Source organism: Peromyscus maniculatus, chromosome 2, assembly GCF_049852395.1.
Source record: "Peromyscus maniculatus bairdii isolate BWxNUB_F1_BW_parent chromosome 2, HU_Pman_BW_mat_3.1, whole genome shotgun sequence".
NCBI classification, from domain to species: Eukaryota; Metazoa; Chordata; class Mammalia; order Rodentia; family Cricetidae; genus Peromyscus; species Peromyscus maniculatus.
In genome coordinates, this window is record NC_134853.1 from 171822461 (window position 1) to 171842683 (window position 20223).

Consider the following 20223-nt stretch of genomic DNA (forward strand, 5'->3'; position numbering starts at 1 on the left):
AGCTATATGGATAAGAATTTCTTTTTAAAGAGACCAAGTAGCCTCGGACAAAGATTATATTCACAGTCCTCCTGGAGGCTGCAGGCCAGGGAGTTGACTAGCTGGGCTCTGTGGATGTGTCCCTGAGGCCGTCCACAGCAGGCTACCCCCTCCACTTCTCCCTACTCCTGGATACCAGCTATCATGAGACTCACAGGTAGTGTGATGGCCTCTGAATCCCAGCATGGGCAGTGTACAAGCCCCGCCCCCCAAGGGCCCATCAATCTTTCCCTATGGCCCCAGTTCCTGGTTACCCTACCCTTCATAGCCAGGATGTCTCTCCCATCTTCCTGCTTCCAGCCTCCCTCCAGGTCAACTGGGGCCCATGCTGTGCCAGTATTAGCCTTTATAGACATCTAGAATGGTGGCCAGCTGTGAGGTGGTATGGGTGACTGTCCTGGTCACACTTCCCTGAGATGCATGGATATTCACCCACATGTAGGATTCAGGGTCGGACATCAGTCCCAAAGCGTTTGCCCAGCTCACTATAGAATACCGGTTCCTTGTAGAAACTCAGCCAAGAATCCCTTTGTGTGTGTGTGTGTGTGTGTGTGTGTGTGTGTGTGTGTGTGTGTGTGTGTCGGGAGGGAGGGAGGGAGGGAGGGAGGGAGAGAGAGAGAGAGAGAGAGGGAGGGAGAGAGAGAGAGAGAGAGAGGATGTGAAGGGGTTTTTGCAATTGTGTGTGTGTAGGATAACATAGCTACCCATACATGAAGGAGCTGCATGGAGGCTCATACACAGACTTGGGAGGACCAGAGTGTGTGTGGAATTCATTCACTAGGATACAATTTCTGGGGTCTGTTCCTCTCATCTCTGTTTTGTCTATTGGCAAAGCTGCCCATACAGACTCACGGAACTCAGGAAGCCAGCCCTGTCTCCTTCCATCATTTATCACGAGGACTAGAAAGGACAGACTTGGGGTGGAATGTTGGTACTGTGATCAGTAGGGAGACCTGAGTGGTAGGGCAGACTGAGCATCCCCAGAACAGTTTTTCTGACATGGGTCAGAAAAACAGATTTACTGTCCTTAAAAACTGCCCAGTTTTCATCTCAGCCACAGCCAAGGCACCCACATGATTACAGGGACCTTCTGAGGTGCCTCTGTCCCCTAGATGGGCTCTATGTTGGTGGTACCTTCTATGTCAGAGATGATCTCCGAGGCCAGGGAGCTGTCTGTACCTCCTTCCCAGGAATGGGATCTAAGTTCGTTGTTTACTGAGGTCTTTGCTGGACATGGCCTGCTAAGCTCTACAGAGCTGTCAATCAGCTTTGCAGAGGTGAGCCCAGACCAGTGTGGATCCACACTAGGGTGCTATCACTCCATGGTCACCATGCACTAGTTCTGTGCTCAGCAAATGTGGACCTCCGTGTGGCTAGTGGTGATGGGGGAAAGTGGAACACTGCTAGCCCCGAATCCATTTGTAGTCCGTCCCTTGGCTTAAAGTACCTGAAAGAAAATATTCAGGAGGGACAGTGCTGGGTCCCACTAGTGAGTGGACGAAAGTGAAGGAAGTTCCACAAAATGTTCACAGGTATATGGTGGGTAGGTAAAGCTTCCATCGAACGCACTTGCTGAGCACTGTGGTGGGCGATGGAAACCGTGTCCTCCCCCAGCGATGGGACTCAACTCCAGAAGCAAACAGGCTTGTGTAACAGGCAATTACAGAAGGCCAGGCCTCACCAGGAAAGCAGCCTGCCTGCTGCACCTCAGGAGGGTGGGGCCCCAAAGCTCACGCACAGGCCTTTCATCTCCGCCCGGCCTCCCCAGTCATCAGATTCCGAGTCCTTCTTAATCCTTACTTTCTTTAAAAAATGGATTAGGCAAATCTCATCTGGAAAATTAATTAATGTATGAATTCAACAAATATTTACTGAGCATGGCATTTTATTAAGCACTTTTCTTTGTATAATCCCATGGCACCTCCCTCTCTTCACATACTTTTTTGCCATTCAAGTTTCAGGATGGTCCACTTCTACATTTTATAGATTTTTTTTGCTGATTCTAAGAACAGGTTTTTGTCCAATGCAACTTTAAAAACGTTTCTTTACTATATAGCCAATTATGTGGAATTTCAAACTTTTACATGGTGTACCTTGGTGACCTCAAGGCAGGGGCAGGTTTCTTTGAATGGTGAACCCTGCTGAACTTGGGGACCAAGGGGAACTCAGAGGACGGTTTGGAGCCTGTGGGTTCCCACTGCCAGCCCTGGGATTATTTTCCATTTTCCTTCTGTGCCTGTCACTGGCAGTAGGTAAGTATGTCCTCAGGGCGCCCCGCCCCCAGCCAAACAAAAGTGAGCTTGCCCGTCGCTTCCCCAAGAAAGGGAGTCCCGGGCTTTTCATGGCAGTGAATGGGGCCCCTCATTTAGGCAGCATTATACCAGGACCTTCATTTCCCTTCCTCTCTTTACCTCATTCAGGGGTCTTCTGACTTCAACTAATTCGATCATAATCCCACCGGGCCTTCTCAGCCCCCCGTTCCGGAGCACATTGTCCAGGCCTAGTAGCCCCCCCACACAGGGGTCCCCCATTCCAATTAGCCAACTGCTGTGTCTCAGTCCCTTTCCACTCCTTTCCTGTCTGCCCGCCCATTTTTTTTAACCATTTCCTTTTTGAATTAGACACCCAAGAGCCTTCAAGGGCAAGCGTCACACACTGTGGGTCAGGCCAAGTGGTCTTCAGGCATGGACACAGTGTGCTTATGTCAATCAGGTCAGTACACTGTTTGAAAGCGCGGCTTTAAAGATGGACAATAAACAGTCTGAGCCCCGCTAGCTGATTCTACCTGGCCAGCAGGAATTAGGGTATTCCTGTGCCTGTCCTTGAATGGGGTATTTTCTTCTCACTTCTGCTAATTCAGAACCAGAGGGATGAATCTGAGATTCTTTTTCTATCTTTATCCTGAAAATCCATACCTCATGGCTTACTCACAAACTGATCTTCCTGCCTAAATGAGAAATTTTTAGAACTCGCCAGGGACCAGGTCCCCCAGTGTGTCTACAAGTGAGATTTTGTTCCTAGTATGACAAAGCTGGGAACTGAATCAAAATCCTAAGCCTGGGGGCCGTCAAGATGGCTGAGTGGCTAAGAGCACTTGCTGCTCTTACAGAGGATCCAGGTTCAGTTCCCAGAATCTATATGATGGTTCATAACTATCCATAACTCCAGGTCCAGGGGATCTGACTCCCTCTTCTGTCCTCCATGGGCACCAGCCATGCAAAACACTTATACATATATAATATTTACGTCTAAAGACTAAAAAAGAAGCTAGCACTAAAATAGTATGTTACTGTTATGACCAGGCATGGCCTTGAGGTCAATTTGTTAGCAGCAGTAAATTTAATCCACTCCTGGGACTACTACACACATCTGTACATTCATTCTTTGTGTCCTAGGGGCTTTGGGAATCACCATGGCCACAGGGCATTCTGGCTTAGGTGTGACTCTGCACCATCTTTGGTCATTTCTTCTACTTGAGAATTACTCAGTCCAGATATTTGATCCCTTAGGGATCTGTTACAGGCTGAACTGTGCATCCACTCCTGCCCCCACACTAAATCTGCACACCAAAGCCCAAGCCTCCAGCACCTGGGAATGAGATCATATTTGAGACAGTCTCTGCTAATGAGATGAATTGACTTAGGATAAGTATAGTGCCCTTTCATTCAGTTTGAGGGCATCCTGTTAAGGAGACATTTGGAACTGGAGAGGCAGCTCAGCAGTTAGGACACTGCTCTTTCAGCAGCCCAGGTTAGATTCCCACACCCACATGGCAGCTTACAAACACCTCTAATTTCAGTTCTAGGTAATCCAACATCCTCTTCTGGCCTCTGTGGGCATTATATGCCCATGGTGCACAGACACACATGCAGGCAAAACACACATGTACATAAGATAATTTTAAAAAATAAAAGAAAGGGACATTGGACAGTGATACACAGGAGGATCGTGTAAGTACAAAGCTGGAGATCCCGGATGACATATCTACAAACCATAGAACGCCAATGACTCCAGAGAGCCTCCAGAAGTCTGGAGGGATCTAGAATAGACCACCCCCATCCATACCAGAACACAGCCCAATATTTGCTACAGTAGCCTGGGGACCCCAAAACAGGCATCTGCCTTAGCCACATGCATAAGATTCAGGTATTTTCCACTGTGTAGTTAACCGATTTTGCACCAAGAAACAAAAATGACTCTGAAAAACCCACAAAGACTGGGCAGCAAGATCTACCAAGCCTATCTCAGGTACCAGAGAAACTGTTGGCAGGCTCACACTGAAGGCCTTGCCCCCGCCTGCCCCCATACACACACATTCAGCATGGACTCATCAAGAATCTGCCTACAGTCCAGGCGCATGCTTTCAGAGAGTAGTTTTCCAGCCCTCTCAGGAGGAGGCCATAGGGAGCTGGGTCCATTTGCTAGGGACAGCTCTCCCCAGCAGGTGTTTCATCAAGCAGGGAGGAGCTCAAAGCAGAAACAAAGCTTTGGGAAGGGCCACAATGAAAAGTCCATCAAGGCCATCAAGGAAAACTCCCCAAGATGCCATTCTCACATCTCCCAAGCATCGGAATTAAAAAACAGGTGTACTGGCACATACCTTCAATCCCAGCACTCTGGAGGCAGAGGCAGGCAGATCTCTGAGTTCAAGGCCAACCTGGTCTACAGAGCGAGTTCTAGGACAGCCAGGGCTACACAGGGAAACCTTTTCTCAAACAAACAAAACAAAAACAAACAAAGCATCAGAATTCAAGCTCCACCTGGATCGCTAGATAATTTATTTCAATGTCCTAATTGAATAAGTGGAGAGACTGAGACCCAGAGACTTCAATAGCTTGCTACGGGTCTTGGTAGCACCTTTCCCTCTCCACAGCACTGAGACCTGCCTCTGAAATTCTGTTATCTTTACCTGTGCTCTACTTTTCAGCTGTCAGTGTGTGTGCCTAGCAGGCATGAAGTTGTGGGTTGGTCCCCTGCACCAAATAATCTGAGAGTGATGGTATACAAACGCTGCCCCCCCCCAATGCAGGGGAGAAAGCGGGGGAGTTATAAGCATTTTTGCTACATAGTAAATTTGAGGTCAGTTGGGGCTACAGGAAGCACTTTCCCCCTGAAGCCCAGAGAAGCCAGAAGGCCCTTCTGGCTTCAGCCTGTGGTGACACTTCACTTAAGAAACGCCCCCTGCTATTAGATGAACAGGGCTGTTCCAGTCCAGTTTGAACTCTGCAAGGCTAGATTCCATGTGGAGCTCTTCTCAGGGGCAGAGGGGTGGGGATGCTCTGGAATTACCCATCAGCTTTGACAGCACTGGGAAAGCCAACTAACTACCCTAGGGCAGAAACAGAAGGATATGGGATAACCTTTGAAAGCTTGGCCTCGGGTCTAAGGGCCTTGGACTGGCATCTTCTGCAGCAAGCAGGCTTGGCCGGATCGGCACAACCTCCTGCATCGTCCTCCTCCAGACCCACACTGTTCGTCACCCCAGGTCCTGTCTCCGTTGTGGTACGAGAACTCTGTCTCTCAGGCCTTGGACTAGAGTCAAAGCACCGTCTCTGCTGGAACTGTGGGCTGAGCCCTACGCCTCTACAAGGAAAAGTGGAGATGTGCTGCCTTCGGCTGGAGCGGCCCCTTGTATGCCCCCCCCAGCTAGATGCTGTGGACATTGCTTGGTGGCGAGAGCGTGAGAGAGCACATGGGCTCCAGTTTGGGAGCCCTGCTCAGCTGTGCTTTCAAGGTGCGACAGGTGGAATGGCCATTAAAGGCTCAAACTGGAGAGCAGGTCTCCAGCGGTCTCTCTGAGATCTATTACAGGTCACATCAGAGAGTGGGCAGGCGCCAGGACCAGCAAAACGGCATCCTTTGCCCACAGCTCCGGTCCCTAAGTCCTGGAGTATCGCTGGGGCTTATGCCCAGGTAACCCCTTTGGCTATGATTTGGTCAGTTGTCTGAAAGCACAGATCTTCATGCACAAGGGGTTCACACGATACCCACTCCTCAGGATGCTAATGTCCGAAGCGGTCAGTGAGCTAAGTTGTAGCAGACAGGCCTGCTGGAACCTTCTAGAACTGTAAACTTGGTTAGCCTGGGAGCCCCAGCAGTCTCTCATGGATACTTGTTCGTGGAGGGGGCAGGGAGGCCAGAGCTCCGTAAGCGGAGTGCTAGAGCTGGGGTCAGCACACTCAGGATGAAATCAGTGGCAGGGGACCTCCAGGCACCTGTGGCCTCTGCGTTCTCTTTATTATATATGTCCCCAGTCGGGCCTACTCAGCTGTATTTCAGTGCTGAAGGAGGCTGGGGAGGTCTTGGCCACATCTCCTGGGTACCTAGACCCAGGGGCCCCACCCTTTTCAGCACACATCTTGCTGATCCTCCAGCCTGTGGGCCTACCTTCACTTCCTGAGGCCACGGGCGGCCAATGGCTCCAGAGGCGCCTGTTGAAATCCAGGAACCAGCCAAGCATCCTAATCCCGTCTCCCCCACTCTTCCCAGCACTCTTTCGGGCTTCTGCTGAGCACAGAGGCCGAAGCGAAGGCTGATAAATTAGTCTAGAAGGAAACAAGGCTGCTTCTACTTGTAAAAGGTCATTTCGACTTTGTTCTGGGTGAGGGTTTATCTCAGCTGCCGCGGCGTCAGACAATGCCTGGGGCCTAAATGGCAGAAATCTTAGCTCTGCTCGTGAAATTACTGTGCTGATAAGACAGAATGGACTTTGGAGAGATCTAAATGGGAAAGGAGTGGATGTAGGTATTTTTGAACATGATTGAACAGGGATGACACAATAGGATGTACAATTAAACTGGGCATTAGCCCAGAAGGCGAACAGCCTGAAAGGCAGACAAAGGTGGTTCCCGTGGCCCTGCTCAGGGCTGGTAATCCCTGCCCTGCACCGGCTGGCGGAGGGTACAGCTGGGGACATCTAGGCTGCTGCCGCTGCTGCCAGTGGAGGCTGGGGCCTTCACAAAGTATTGATGGCACAGCCAGCCGCTGCTGGAGGACAGGGAAAAGTCATAGTGTGCAGGTGCTCAATTCAGTGTTACAGGTGATGGGGAGCCAGCCCAGGGTGCCCCCCTCAAACTGACCCATGACGATGACCTGAGTGCGTGCATGTACACACGCACACGCACGCACGCACGCACGCACATGCACGCATGCGCATGTGCACACATACGTACATGTGACCTAGATTCTTGTTTCTTGTTGGTTTGTTTGTTTGTTTGTTTGTTTAAGAAAGTCTCTTATGCAACCCAGGCTGGCCTCAAACTTGCTATGTAGCTAAGAATGACCTTGATCTTCTGAAACCCATTTTTACTTCCCATATGCTACTTGGTCCATATGGTGCTAGGGATGGAACTAAGATTTCATGAATGCTCTAGGTGGACCCTCTACCAACTGAGCCATATCTCCATCCCTGACAAAGATTTTAAGCAATGTAAAGAGAAGCCCAGGCCATGTCAAACAGAACTTCCACTGTACAGGAAGATGTTGAGTGTTACCGTTTCCCAAGCTTCCGTGGAGAACTTGGGTCACCCCCACCCTGCCCGAAGAGAACGCTGGGGTGAACTTTGCTGAACACGGCTGCTGACTTCATTTAGGACAAACTCAATCCTCAGGCTCAGGGGCTGAGAGAACCCATTCATGGGGTCCCATACCGGCGGCAAAGGAAGACAGGACAGGTGCACCCCGAGGTACTTGGTGGCCTGTGAGTGGCAGCATCACCCTCGTCTTTGGCTGGAACATTAAAAGCACAAGCCTGTGCCAGGAGACATAGCCAGAGAAAAGCCGAGAAGACCAGCGAGGCTATCCTCTGCCTGTGGAGGAGGCCCCAGTCTCCACCCAGGCCCAGGGAGACCTTTCATGGCCTGGAACGCCTGGGCTCTTCTTTGGCCCTGTACAGGGGGCGGGAGGGCTCACCAGGGACAGATGTCAGCATGGTGGCTCGGGTTCCCCAGGGAGACACCCGAGAGAGGGCTGTCCTCCTGGCTCATCCTGCTCCTTACAGAAACCAGGGTTGGGAAATGAGTGCAAATGATTGATACAACAGTTCCTGCAGCCTTGGTGGTCTGGCTGCTTTCCGCCTCCAAGGGTCAGCCCAGAGCAGCCCAGGCTATTCCTGTGAGGATATGCTGAGCCCAGGCTATTCCTGTGAGGAGGATATGCTGGGTGTGCAGACTGAAACCCTGTGCTGTGCCTGCCCTTCCCTGGCACAGGCAGCACCCTCCAAGCCTTCCGTAACTTCATCCCAGCAACACAGCAAGGCTCCAAGATTACCAGACCGCCATGTTGACTGAGTACACGCCATGGGCCGGGTCTGCTAGAGGGCCATACAGAAGAGGTGTGAGAGGTAAGGCAGAAAGGACACCAGCAGAGAGAGACATTCAAGGCAGGTACCAAGTGCCCACTCCTGTTGCTATGCAGATTCCTGGGCCCAGATACAGGCCTCCTATCCCTGTGGACAGAGGTGCTTCTAGAACTGGCATCCTGAAAGTGCCCTGGATGGGGAGGGCATTCGGGCAGTTCTCTCAAGACTGCTTCAGAGACTCCAAGACCACGGTGCATTGTGGGATGGGGAGGTCTAGACACTATGTTATGGGCTGTTGGGGCCAGAGCCCCACATGGTTTTACCTGAACACTGTCCTCTGAAGTCTGCTCACTTCACCATGGCATCCTGGAGGCTGCTGAACCCTCACGCATATCTGCAGGATGGCCGATGGCTCTCCCTGTCATCTGAAGAATTCTATGTCACAGACACCATGAGCACTAAGTGGTCCTGGCCTGGCCCAGCTGCAGTCCCCAGAGGAGGGACTGAGAACTTGTTTTTACAAGAGAGGCAATCACAGCTCTGGGAAGAAAGTGACACCCAAGGAATCAGGACTCAGACTGGACTCTGCTCTGGCCCTGCTGGAGCCCAGCCTGGGCCTCACCCCAAGCAGACTCAGACCTTCCTGTGGGGCCTACATCACTTCCCCACATGGTCACTGAACCAGGCTTTTCTTTCTCCGCTCCGATCAGCAGGTCAGCTTCCTGCCCCAGGAGCGAGGAGAACAGTGGCTGGGGAGGGAAGTGGCCACGCCACTCCTGCCTGGCTTGCTGAGCCTGGCTTCCTTGGACCCTTAGCCTCGGTGTCCTCTCAGCCAAAGGACGGCAGCAACGTGTTAATCACAGTGCCGCTAGGGGAGAGCGCCCTGAGTAGAACGGGCCTCATGTGGACCTGGGCAGGTGCCCAGTCAGTCCCTGGTTAGTGCCCTGCCTCCCCCTCTACCCAGTTGGCCCAGCTCATCAGGCTTGCCAGGCAGAGTCAGTCCAGGTGACTCTGTGAGCATTCATTAGTGCCCAGCCCTTGTTTTCCTTAAGGAAATCAGGCAGGCAGGCGATAGGAGAGAAAAGGACAAGAGCCAAGGGTTCTGTTCCACAGACAACCTCAAGGGACCACAGGCAGACTGAGCCAAGACCTAGAGGAGCCCACCTTCTCCTCTACCCCGGCCCCCCCTCTGCTGGGACCTCCCACTCCACCTCAACCCCATACTTTCACATGTCAGCGCACTACCAGCATTCCGAGTCAGGATGGGCGCTTGCTGTCACTGGGGTGGTGTGTGAGCCGGATGGCAAAATACCATTTAAGAAGTTGGCATTCGCGGATGTCTCTCGAATATGAAAAGAAAACATTTATTTCCCTTTTTCGCCTGTGAATCAGAACACTCTATTTAAAGAAAGAGCCCTCTGCCGGGTTGCTGCTGAGTTATTACCCCTTAAGGAAGTGAAGGAGAGCCACCGGGGAGGTATTCTTAGTCATTCTTTCTCCTTTTTTCTAAAATTCCTTATAAACCCGGCTTCAGAGCTGGGCCTAAGATAGTACAGGATTCCAAGGCATTCCTGGACTGAAAATGTGGGGTTGCTGTCAGTGTGCTTGGGAGAGGCGGGAAAGGTTGGCTACTGGGCCGCACATGTCCCTGAGAAATGGCCATATGTGGCTTTTCCCCTAGATCTTCAGGGGTCTTGAGCTCAGCTCTTTCCAAGCAAGACACAGTGGGCTGAGGCTGGGAAAAGGCCCTTCAAGCACCATTGAGTGGTCAGGCTTCATGGCATCCACCTTTGCTCAGCGGTGCCCTCAACGGTTTTAGATATTTCACTTGCCTCCATAAGCACATTGCTAATTGTCACGGGGAAGAAAAGCCCACAGCATGTCTTAGCCTCAATAAATCTCTCCAGCAACTGGACAAAAAGAGGTTGCCCTGCATCGAGGGTACGTGAAGTGCCTAGGCGGAGGGCCAAGCATTGCAAAGTTCTAGGGCCAGAGAAAAAAAAAAAGCATAATCAGAAGATGAGTTTGGTTTTTAGATTAGGTGGGAACCACCGCCCTACAGTAGTGGTTCTCAACCTGTAGGTCATGATCCCTTTAGGGGTCAAATGACCCTTTCACAGGGGTCACATACCAGACATCCTTCACATCAGATATTTATGATTCATAACAGTAGCAAAATTACAGTTATGAAGTAGCAATGAAAATAATTTAATGGTTGGGGGGGGGTCACCACAACATGAGGAAATGTATGAAAGAGACTCAGCATTAGGAAGGCTGAGGAACATTGCTCTAGAGGGTGTGGACATCCCAGGGACAGTGGGCCCCTGCTGGCCTCCCTGCCCAGGATCCACTGCCCAGGATTCACACCATCTAATACCTTCAGTGGCACTGCCCTCCCACTGGTAGAACACAGAACAAGACATAACAAGAGGGCCAAGAGCTGGAGGAAGATAAGGGTACGCTCAACACGAGAGAGAGAGAGAGAGAGAGAGAGAGAGAGAGAGAGAGAGAGAGAGAGAGAGAGAGAGAGAGAGATGAGGTAAGCCCCGAGTGGGAGGCAGAATTCCAGAACCCTTGCTATGTGGCTTAAGCTTGTCCTACACATGGAAGGGTACAAGTATACAGGTGTGCCCATCTGTGTCTGCGTGTTCCCGGGAGTGTCAGCCTGCATGAGTATATGAGGAAGGCCTTGAGTGTTGTGCGCTGGTCTTTCCATATGGTATTGAGCGACACAGAGGACCTAGGTAGCTCCCAAGAATGCCTGTTTCTGGAAGCAGCGTTGCCTGCTGAACAGTTTAATGCCCTTCACTGTCCACCCTACACGGCCCCTCATGGCCTCTATGCCAGGTACACAGAACATGTCCTGCCACAGTCGTCCTTGTGCTGGGCCTTCTGGTGGGACATCAAACAAGTAGAGGGACTGTCCCTCTCCTTTCCTAGGCCAGTTGTTATAGACCTTGACTGTGGATTATAACCTCTGGGAGCTCTCACAAGTTCTGTTGCTGGATGATTGTGAGGACTCTTGGTCTTAAACCCAAATGCTCCTGACAGAGATAACCAGCCCCTCTCAGAGGGAGCCTGGGTTCCTGTGTTGTTGGAAGTGATCAGATGATACCAACAGTCAGGTGAGAGCCATGGCCCTACACATTAGTTCTGAGACCAAGATATACCTAAGAGGGACTCCAAAGAACACCTCTGACCCACAGGGCCTGATACATTAACTTGTCATCTCCAAATCGTTCTTGGCAAATTCCGTTGGAATTGTCAGGTTGGGTAGACTCACTTCCTAGGTGACTTGCATAGACACTGGGTCCGTGCCCAGCTTGCCTTTCCTGCCACCGCAGTCCCTGCAACAAATCTTCTAGAGAATGGAGAGCTTGAAGGCCTGGTAGCTACGGACAGTTCCAGCATCAGTCTAGGAAGCCCTAGCCTTCTGACTAGTTGGCCCTGGACACCCAGCCTTGCTTTGGAGCGGGCAGCTCCAAAGGGAATGGCAGAGCAGCAGGGGTGTATGTACCTGTTCGTGCCCCGTGGAATCCGAAGAAGCCTGGTGCTTAGGAGGGAAATGCTTAGGAGGCTCTGAGCGGGGAGGGTGTCATACTCGGCCACTGCTGTTTGGGACGTATATGGTGACTTGAATGAGGTCAACCAGTCTGTAAGCTGCCTCCTTCCCAAGCTGACCATCTCCACTGGGCATTCACTGTCCGGCAAATGTTGCTACACATATGAGTCACTGGGGATCTTGTCCAAAAGCACATGGTGACTCAGTGAATCTCTTTGTCTAGAAGGCCTCGGGGCAGCATTGCACTCGTAGGCTGCTCTGGGGCAGTTATGGACTTTGTGCATGGGTCTCTAAACTGAACTCCGTTTCTCCTGCACCCATTATGGGATCAGAAAGGGCAGGCAGATCAGATGATTCCCTCATCAGAGGGAGCTCACTGCTTCCTGGACACAGACTGGCAGCAAGACACGCCTCATCCTGGGACTCATGAAGACTCTTCTAACTCTGGCTCCTTTGCCAGCACCAAAATGCACCCTTAGAAAGATACAATTTTCAGCCCCACACCCCAAAGAACCTACAACTTCTTTGCCTAAGTCCTTCATGAGGAGAGACCATCTAATCCAGCAGTACAGGCTAAGCATGCAGCTTCTGATGGAGGGGTGTTAGCTGGTGGGAATGCACATGCATGGGGGGAGGGGTGTTTCCCAGGGTTTCCTCTATCTCTAAGATCGGTATTAATCCAGGATCTGTGGGGATCTCTACAGGATTTGAGCTCAGAATTCTGCTCAGAGCCCACAATGAGATCTGCTTGCTATGGTCTCCCAAAGCAGCCAAGGCCAAGCAGGGTAGAGATACAGGTGATCCCTATACTCTGGGTGGTCAGAGCCCAATGCCAGGACTTTAGTCTAAAATTAAGCAGGAAGTAGCCAGTTTCCCTGAAGCACAGCCATGCTGGGAGGAAGATGCCTCTGTCTGTGTGTCTAGGAACAAGTCCAGTGGAAGAAAAAGTCTTGATGTGAGAGTGTGTGAAGGCTGGAGGAGAGAGGACAAAGGTTGCTGCCTCTGAGAACCCTGAAATTGAATCTGAGACCCAAGCTGGGGTCCTGAGGTGAGATCACAGTCCATCCCCTCTGTAGGGTGGGCTCCTCCCTGGGAACTAGCAAACCTACCTATTTATCTCTCCTGCCCTGGGACTGATTTTAGCCTGAGCATTGGGTCTCCTGAGCGCATGTCCTCAATGTTTGGAGATGATGGTTCTTGCTACAGCCATCTAATGTTAGGTCACAGTGGCTTTAACAGTCTCTTAGAAGACCTTCATCCTGAAGGAGTTTGGAGGGGCTAGGGGCTAAGGCTACACTGTGTGGATACCTCTGTCTTCCCCCAGGAAACAGATACTAAGTCCCTGTAATGTGCAGAGAAGGCTAACATGTACATACATAAGCACACATTACATTCTTTCCAGCCGAGCTATTCAAGGCTGGTGTCTGGAGTGAATGGCTCATATTAAATGTGCAGAAGTTTCTCAGCATTGACAGCGGGGAGAGGGCGGCTCTTACCCACAGTGTCTTCCAGCCCTGACATCTCTGGTCATTAGGGTAGCTCAGGGGCCCCTAAGTGATAAGTAGATCTTGACTCTCTCCAAAGACATCTGTGGGTCTCAGGAACCCTGAAGGAACTGGCAGAGGACCCCAAGACTGCAGCATAGAAGGAGGAATGGGGCAGGCTGAGGCCTCCAGGCTATTCCCTCCATCTTCCGAGAGTGCCCTGCTCCCTTGGCTTGTTTGTTGATTGAATAAGTGAATGCATGTATTAATATTCAGACCCTCACGCCAGGGAATGAGGCAGTCCACTTGAGCAAATTCTTGAGAGGATTGAAGCCCCATCAGTTCACATTAACACCTCTTAAACACTGGGAGACACATTCATTCAGCAGATGATGTTTGTGTGTCAATCACAGGCTCAACACAATCTCAGAGAGTGACTTCTGGAGACATCCTCTACAAGAACCTAGTCTAACTCTGGATAGGAGTAGCCATTGTCAGTGAAAAGCCTGTCTCTGGTGCCTCCCCAGGTACCCTGCCTTACCCAAGCAAGCCCAGGCACACAGCTGCAGACCCTGCCTGGGGCAGGTGGCCTCTGAGCAGCCCATCCATAGCCCATCCCTCTGGGCTGTCACAGCAGCCATCTCTTAATTAGCAAAATAAATAGCACGATGATAAATGTCATAATTTACTTAACACATGATCAAAATCATTGCTTTTGCAGACCTCAGGGCAATAAAATGCAATCACGGGGTGATTTATTCCCACCGGCAGGGTGAGTGCAAGGCTTCGTGTCAGTAAGCAGGGCATGACATGGGGCGGGGGAGGTATGGTGGCCAGATGGAGGAGCCTGGGAATTGGGACAGAGCCCACAGGGATGTCCAGCTATTGAAACCACACCCATACCCACATATAGACCCTCAGCCAGGCCTAGGACATCTGACATGCTTCCTTCCAAAACGACCAAGAGCCCTAACCTGGTGGTCCCAAAGCATTCAGGGAAGGAGGCTCAGTATATATGAGAGGAACGAAGAGAGGCAGCCTCCAAGGCCAGTTCTGGACGAGGCATGGGCTTTGAGGCCCCTCCCCACACCATGAACACTGAAAGGCCCAGGCTCAGCTGCTGCACCCCTAGCTGGGCTCTGTCAAAGGAGTCTACCTGGGGTGGGAGTGCCTGGCCACCAGGGACAGGAAGTCAAAGGCCATCCCCTGTCACTGTCTGTCTGACCCATGTGGGGAAAAGAAGAACTTTTTCTTCCTAGTCACCCTGAAACCTCACGTTAGCGGGGCCTCGATACCCATCTTTTCATTTTATCATCTGAAACAAGAACCCTGCTCTCAGAAAGGAAGTAAAGATTGCCACAGCCTCCCAAGTGATGGCACAAACGGTAAGTCTGCCCTTCACTTCAAGCTGCCCACCAGAAGACCACAGGGCTATTCCCTCTGTTTGCAGGCTCTCCAGAGGACCCAAGCTCAGACTGGTGCACTCCACTCCTGGGCCACTCCTCAGGGAAGCCAAACAGAACGGACCCTCCTTAGCTTTCATCTGTCATCTTTGCTAAAATGTCACCGCTTGCTCTCTTGCAGCAAATGAGTACCACGTTAATGATCACAAAATTCAATTACTCTGATTCACAGAACTTAATTATGAGGGTGAGAGTGAATAATTATGTATGCAATCTGGGGCCATTCTGAGATCACACCCATGCATGCCTCACACTGCCCCAGACCGACTGGAGTCCCCCAGCCTTCATCAGACTTGCACATTGACACTTTTCTGGTAGCCTCCGCCTCTCCCAGTACTTGCCGAGGTACAGAGGGTTGGTGGCTAGGCCACCTTGTGTAAGTAGCTGGGGACGTTTACAGAGGCCCCTTTCTCCGTACTCAGGAGAGACTGGGCCCTGGGTCCTGGGTTTTCTTTCTGTCCTGAGCCATGATCAGGGGAAAAGGCATGCAGCCTGAGTAAGTCAGGAAAAGCCAGGGTACCAGAACTCACGGACTTTGCTGAGCTACCTCTGTACTTTGAGGAGCACAAAGAAACAGTGGAAGGGCCATGAAGAAGTATAGTTCACACACGGGAAAATTAGAGTAAAGATGTGAGGAGAGGAGGTCTCAGTGCTTTCCCCGGGCCCAGAGGCTCCAGCCCGTAGGACTCAACAGAACCCACTTCTGACTTAATCCTTGACTCCAGGAACTGAGAGCTCCCACCTGCTTCCCCGGGAACCTCCTCTTTCCTCCCCGACAGCAATGGCTTCCACTCCAGTCCTGCCAGCGGCTCCAAGCATTCAATCCCAAGGGCACAACTAGCTGCTTGGCCGTGGAAGGACGCAAAGCCCAGAAAAGGGTCACAGAAACCGGCTATGGGGGCCTGAACTTGAAAAGAAAACAAGATTAGATGAGCTGGTGCTAGGTGCATCTGCAACACTGTTTCAGGCCACTGCTGGGGCAGCTGTTTCCAAGCACCTCCCTGAAAGGCAGGTGTCAGTGCACTACCATGGGACAAAGCTCTCCGTAGAAATGGGGGGGGGGGGCGACTCTCTCAAATACCTCTGCAGAGAGTAAACAAGACTGCAAAAGCCAGCAAACTCCAAGGCGTGATAGCGACAGCCTGTACCAGGCCTGGCACCCAGGGAGCCACTGTGATACGGGGCATTTCTTTAAAAACCAAAATCAAACAGAAACTTGTATCAGCTGCAGAGCAGACAAGAACAAAGTCACTTCAAGGTCATCCAAAGAACTACCTATTACCAAGGTTTGTTTACCCTCCAAGCATCTAAAAGCTCGCCTACTGATTAAATAGTGAAGATCTTTTAAGTGCGTTAAACAAACACCCTTCAAGCGTCTCCAGCACACCACAGGGGAGGGTGGAGAGGCCCTCCACAAAGCCAAATCCAACTGAGCCCCAAGTACTCAACTGCCATGTTGTTTAAAAACACTCTCCTTGGGCCACAAAGCACAGTGTGTGCCCACTAGAAGGGTGGGATTCCTACTCTCCTCTCCTGCCTCACCTGGTTCCCTGACCCAGCCCGTCAGGCCCAAGGATGATCTCAACCTTGGTCCCCATCCCCTGCATCTGTTACCTCTGGTGATTGAAGACATGCCAAGTTAGCTACTGAGCTACAGTTCCCACCATGCGTGGACTCACCCATCTCCACACCCACTTGGTCAACACAGCTTCTCACCTGGACCCTCCGAGCTCTCTGAAGGGCAAGTGAGGGTGGCTCCCACTCAGGTAAGAGCCTCGGTGCCCTCGACAGTGAACTAGACAAGACCCTGTGATACCAGGGACCTCATTCCACCTGTCTTCTGAGACACCCAGAGGACCAGGCACTCAGCCTCAGTGTTGTGGGGCACATAAACAGCGTATGAATGTGACCTAGCTACCACCAGCAGATGCATCAACTCCTCTGGCTCTCGACACTATCCCAAAGGAAATCTGTGGTGCTTGCTGGAGCATCCAGAGTTTCTCAAGGTCTGGAAGAGGAAACTACGCATAAGAGGACATTTCATCAGAGTTTCTAGGCGGCTGTGGAGTCTTGGTGTGAAAACTTTGGAGACTGTAAAACAGCCAGGGAGAGAATGCCAAGCCTTAAGTCTTTCCTCACTCTACAAAGAAAACCAACATCCAGATCTGCTTGAAAACTTTCTCAAGGTTGTCAAGGGTCTGAGAGAGGCAGACAGAGCAGAGGTAGACCCTTGTCCCACCTGACACCAACCCCAGCCCCGTGGCTAGGGAGTCACTGCAGGCTAGCAGGCTCTCTCCCTGCCCTGGACCATTTGCCCTTCCTGGCACTGACCTCGATGCAGGCACTTGTGGAGGTTGTGAAACACCAAAAGGAATCTGGATTTGCATTCCTGCTTTCCACCCAGGCAGGCTTCCTGCCAAAACTACCACTGGAAACCAGCCCTCTGGGCCGCAGGAAGGCTGGGGCCTACAGGAAAACGTGCCTTTGTGGCATTCTTACTTCCCACGAGGCCACCTTAACAAGCCCTCTCAGAGCAGGGTTCAGTGTGCCCCCCGTGGCCTGAGCGGACACCTCAGGATGCTTCTGGTTTGGAGCGACACCTAGCACTCTCTTACCTAACACACCATCCTTCCCAAACCACCTGCAGGTTAACTCACGGGAGCTCCAGCCCCATAAAGGTCCATGGAGATGTGATAAGGAGGTTTAAATAGGCAAGGCTTCTGCTCCCAAATCTGAGAGTGGATTCCCCTTCAAGGCTGGCCAGGAGTTATCAATGTGTTAGTGTGTGGAACTACATGGCCACCAGGCCTGTTTTGTAAGCTGCCTCAACCTGATGGAGACTTTTCAGCATTAAGCTGCTGTTGCTTCTGGAACACTCAACTATCCAGCAATGAGGGTGGGTTAGTACCTCCATCTAGTAGGAGGCCCGAGATGTTTTAAAACATGAGCTCATAAAAGACACATTTCCGGGAAGAGGGTGCCTCAGCCGTCGGGGCTGATGGGCGTCCGAGGGGACTGCAATGTTTTCTGAGTCACGTCATGCGAGCTGCTGGATAAAATAACCCTGGGAAATGTGACATTCGAATGCTCTCTCTCCAACAGACCGAGCCTCCTGCCTGGGGCAGTGGCTGCACCGGCTTTATAAATAGATTGAACACAAGATAAATGGCCACGATCAATCATGCTCAGACTGAGCATACTCACCTCCCATCCAAAGTCGGCCTCCTTCAGTGCGGCCCGGGGCGCCACCACGTAGGGGCCAAGCCTCTCCCCAACTTCCATCTTCCGCTTGGCCCAGATCCCCAGACCAGCTCCTGGGATGGAGGACTCTCGCAACTCAAAGTCTGGTGGGATTGGAATGTCTTCAGGAATGTAGACAGGAGCCTCATAGGGCGAGCCCTCCTTAGGAGTGAAGTCCTCGCTGGTGGGGAAGGGGGACGGCGGCCCCATAGGGATGGGGGACAAGATGCTGTCCTCAGTCTCCTCCTCGGCACTCTGGCCGGCCAGCAGGTCCGGGTCGGGTTCATACATATTATTTACAACGTCACCGTCACCTAAAGAGATAATGTAGCATCAGTGTCTATAGAAAGGGACTCTCCGAAGATGTGGCCCTCATGGAACCCCAGGGCACCAGAGGTCCAGCAGAAGTCTGGCTGCTACCCTTTGCCTGGCAGTTACCACCTCTGCACCACCCCAAATCTGGCAGCAGGTATGCAGGGCCAGTGGCCCCAGGGAGGAGACCCCACCAGGCTCCTCCAGGAACCAGCGCACTACAGGCAGCATAGCCGAGCTCTCCCTCACTGTTCATGTGAGAAGTGGGCGATTTCATCTGTGCAGCCACCTGAGGATGCGCTGCCCGGCTCTGCTGTGGAGAAGCAGCAACGGTGGCTGTCATAGGAATGGTGACATATTTGCTGTGAGATCATCCCAGTGCTCATCTGTGGCCTCGGAGATTGGGGAACTCAGATGCTTTGAAGAAAATTCAGAATCTGAGTTTTGCTAAAAACTACCACCTCAACGTAAAGCTACTCCCGACATCACACAGGGATAGCCAGGTTCTCTATGGGGTTTCTGCAAGTTCCTGGTGACCTCAAGGCGGATTAGAAATAGTTGAGGCCATGGACATGGTACCTGAGCTACAGGCCACAGGACTGAGCAAAAGGATGAGGGTCCCCAGCTAATCATGGGTTTTCTCTAGGGTCAAAGGTCAATGTCAAGACAGAGCCACTTGGAATATAAAAGGAGCGAGCACCTTGGTACACTAAGGCTGTGATGGCATTGGATAGAGAAGATCTGTGAGGGCAAGGAGGAGATCAGGCAGAAAGGAAACAAACCCGTTCCTGGTGTATACCCCACAGCCCCGCAAACAGGGCTTCAAACCAGCAAGGACTCAAGCAGCCAAGGCCGGACCAGCTCAGGCCCCTAGCAACACAGAGAAGCAAAGGATGAGACTGTGCTCCGCCCACACCAGGGTCTATCCACAGGAACACGAAGCTTACCATGCAGACAGACCTCGCAATCATGTCTCACACCAGCACATTACTTCTTAGATGGCCATCTTGCTGTGCCCAGGGATACCTACATTCGTTTTTCCTATCTAACTCTCTAGCTTCTTCTCTTTCCCTGCCCCTCCCACACAGAGGTGTCATGCTGGTCACCCCGACTTGACTATTCCCCAACACCTACAATGTGTACACACTGTAAACATCACACTGGAGCCTATAAATCCCTTCTCACTCCCCAGTGTAAAATCACACAGTCTCTGTAAAGGCTCACTCGTTTTCCAGTGTGCACATGGGAGGAAACACCACAGTGTCTTATCAATACAAATGATTATTGCATGTCCACTAAGATTTTAAAAATACATTACATAAAATAGGAGACAAATACTATGCGTCCACCAAGCATCCAGAAGAGGCAAATCTGTAAAGGTTGGGAGGAGCTGGGGAGTGACTGTTAATGGGTGCTGATTCTCCGATGGGTGGTGAGAATGTTCCAGAATTAGAAGTAGAGGTTGGTCACACAACACAGGGAAGTGTGCTAAGTGCCACCAGACTGCGTGCTTTAAATGGCTACTTTTCTGTACTGAGAATTTGACCTCGGTCAGTGAGGAAAGCCAGAGGTGGGGGGGGGGGGGGCTCACTCACTCATCGCGCTGACCCCTGATCCAGATCTCCCAGATCAGGTCCATCCCACCACTGGTCCGTTGGCCTTTGGAAGTCACCCAGGAGCCATGTCCCATGCCCCTCGCTGCTCCCTGACGCTGGCTGGTGAAATCAAAGCCTCCAGGGAGACAAGAACTTTCAAGAACAAGAAAAGCGATTTCAGATTCCCTGTGCTGGCTGCAAACAAGCCGGCTGTGGAAGTAACAAAATG

The 20223-nt window shown here is 51.6% G+C and overlaps 1 protein-coding gene across 10 annotated transcripts in view; it reads right to left on the bottom strand.

The window, feature by feature from the left end:
• Prdm16 (PR/SET domain 16) overlaps window positions 1-20223 on the bottom strand; it is a 326632-nt gene that overhangs the window by 199326 nt on the left and 107083 nt on the right. For all 10 annotated transcript variants that reach the window (XM_076565801.1, XM_076565802.1, XM_076565800.1 and 7 more), the window contains exon 2: window positions 18052-18401. In XM_076565801.1, the coding sequence (XP_076421916.1) occupies window positions 18052-18401 (350 nt within the window). The remainder of the gene's footprint in view (window positions 1-18051; window positions 18402-20223) is intronic.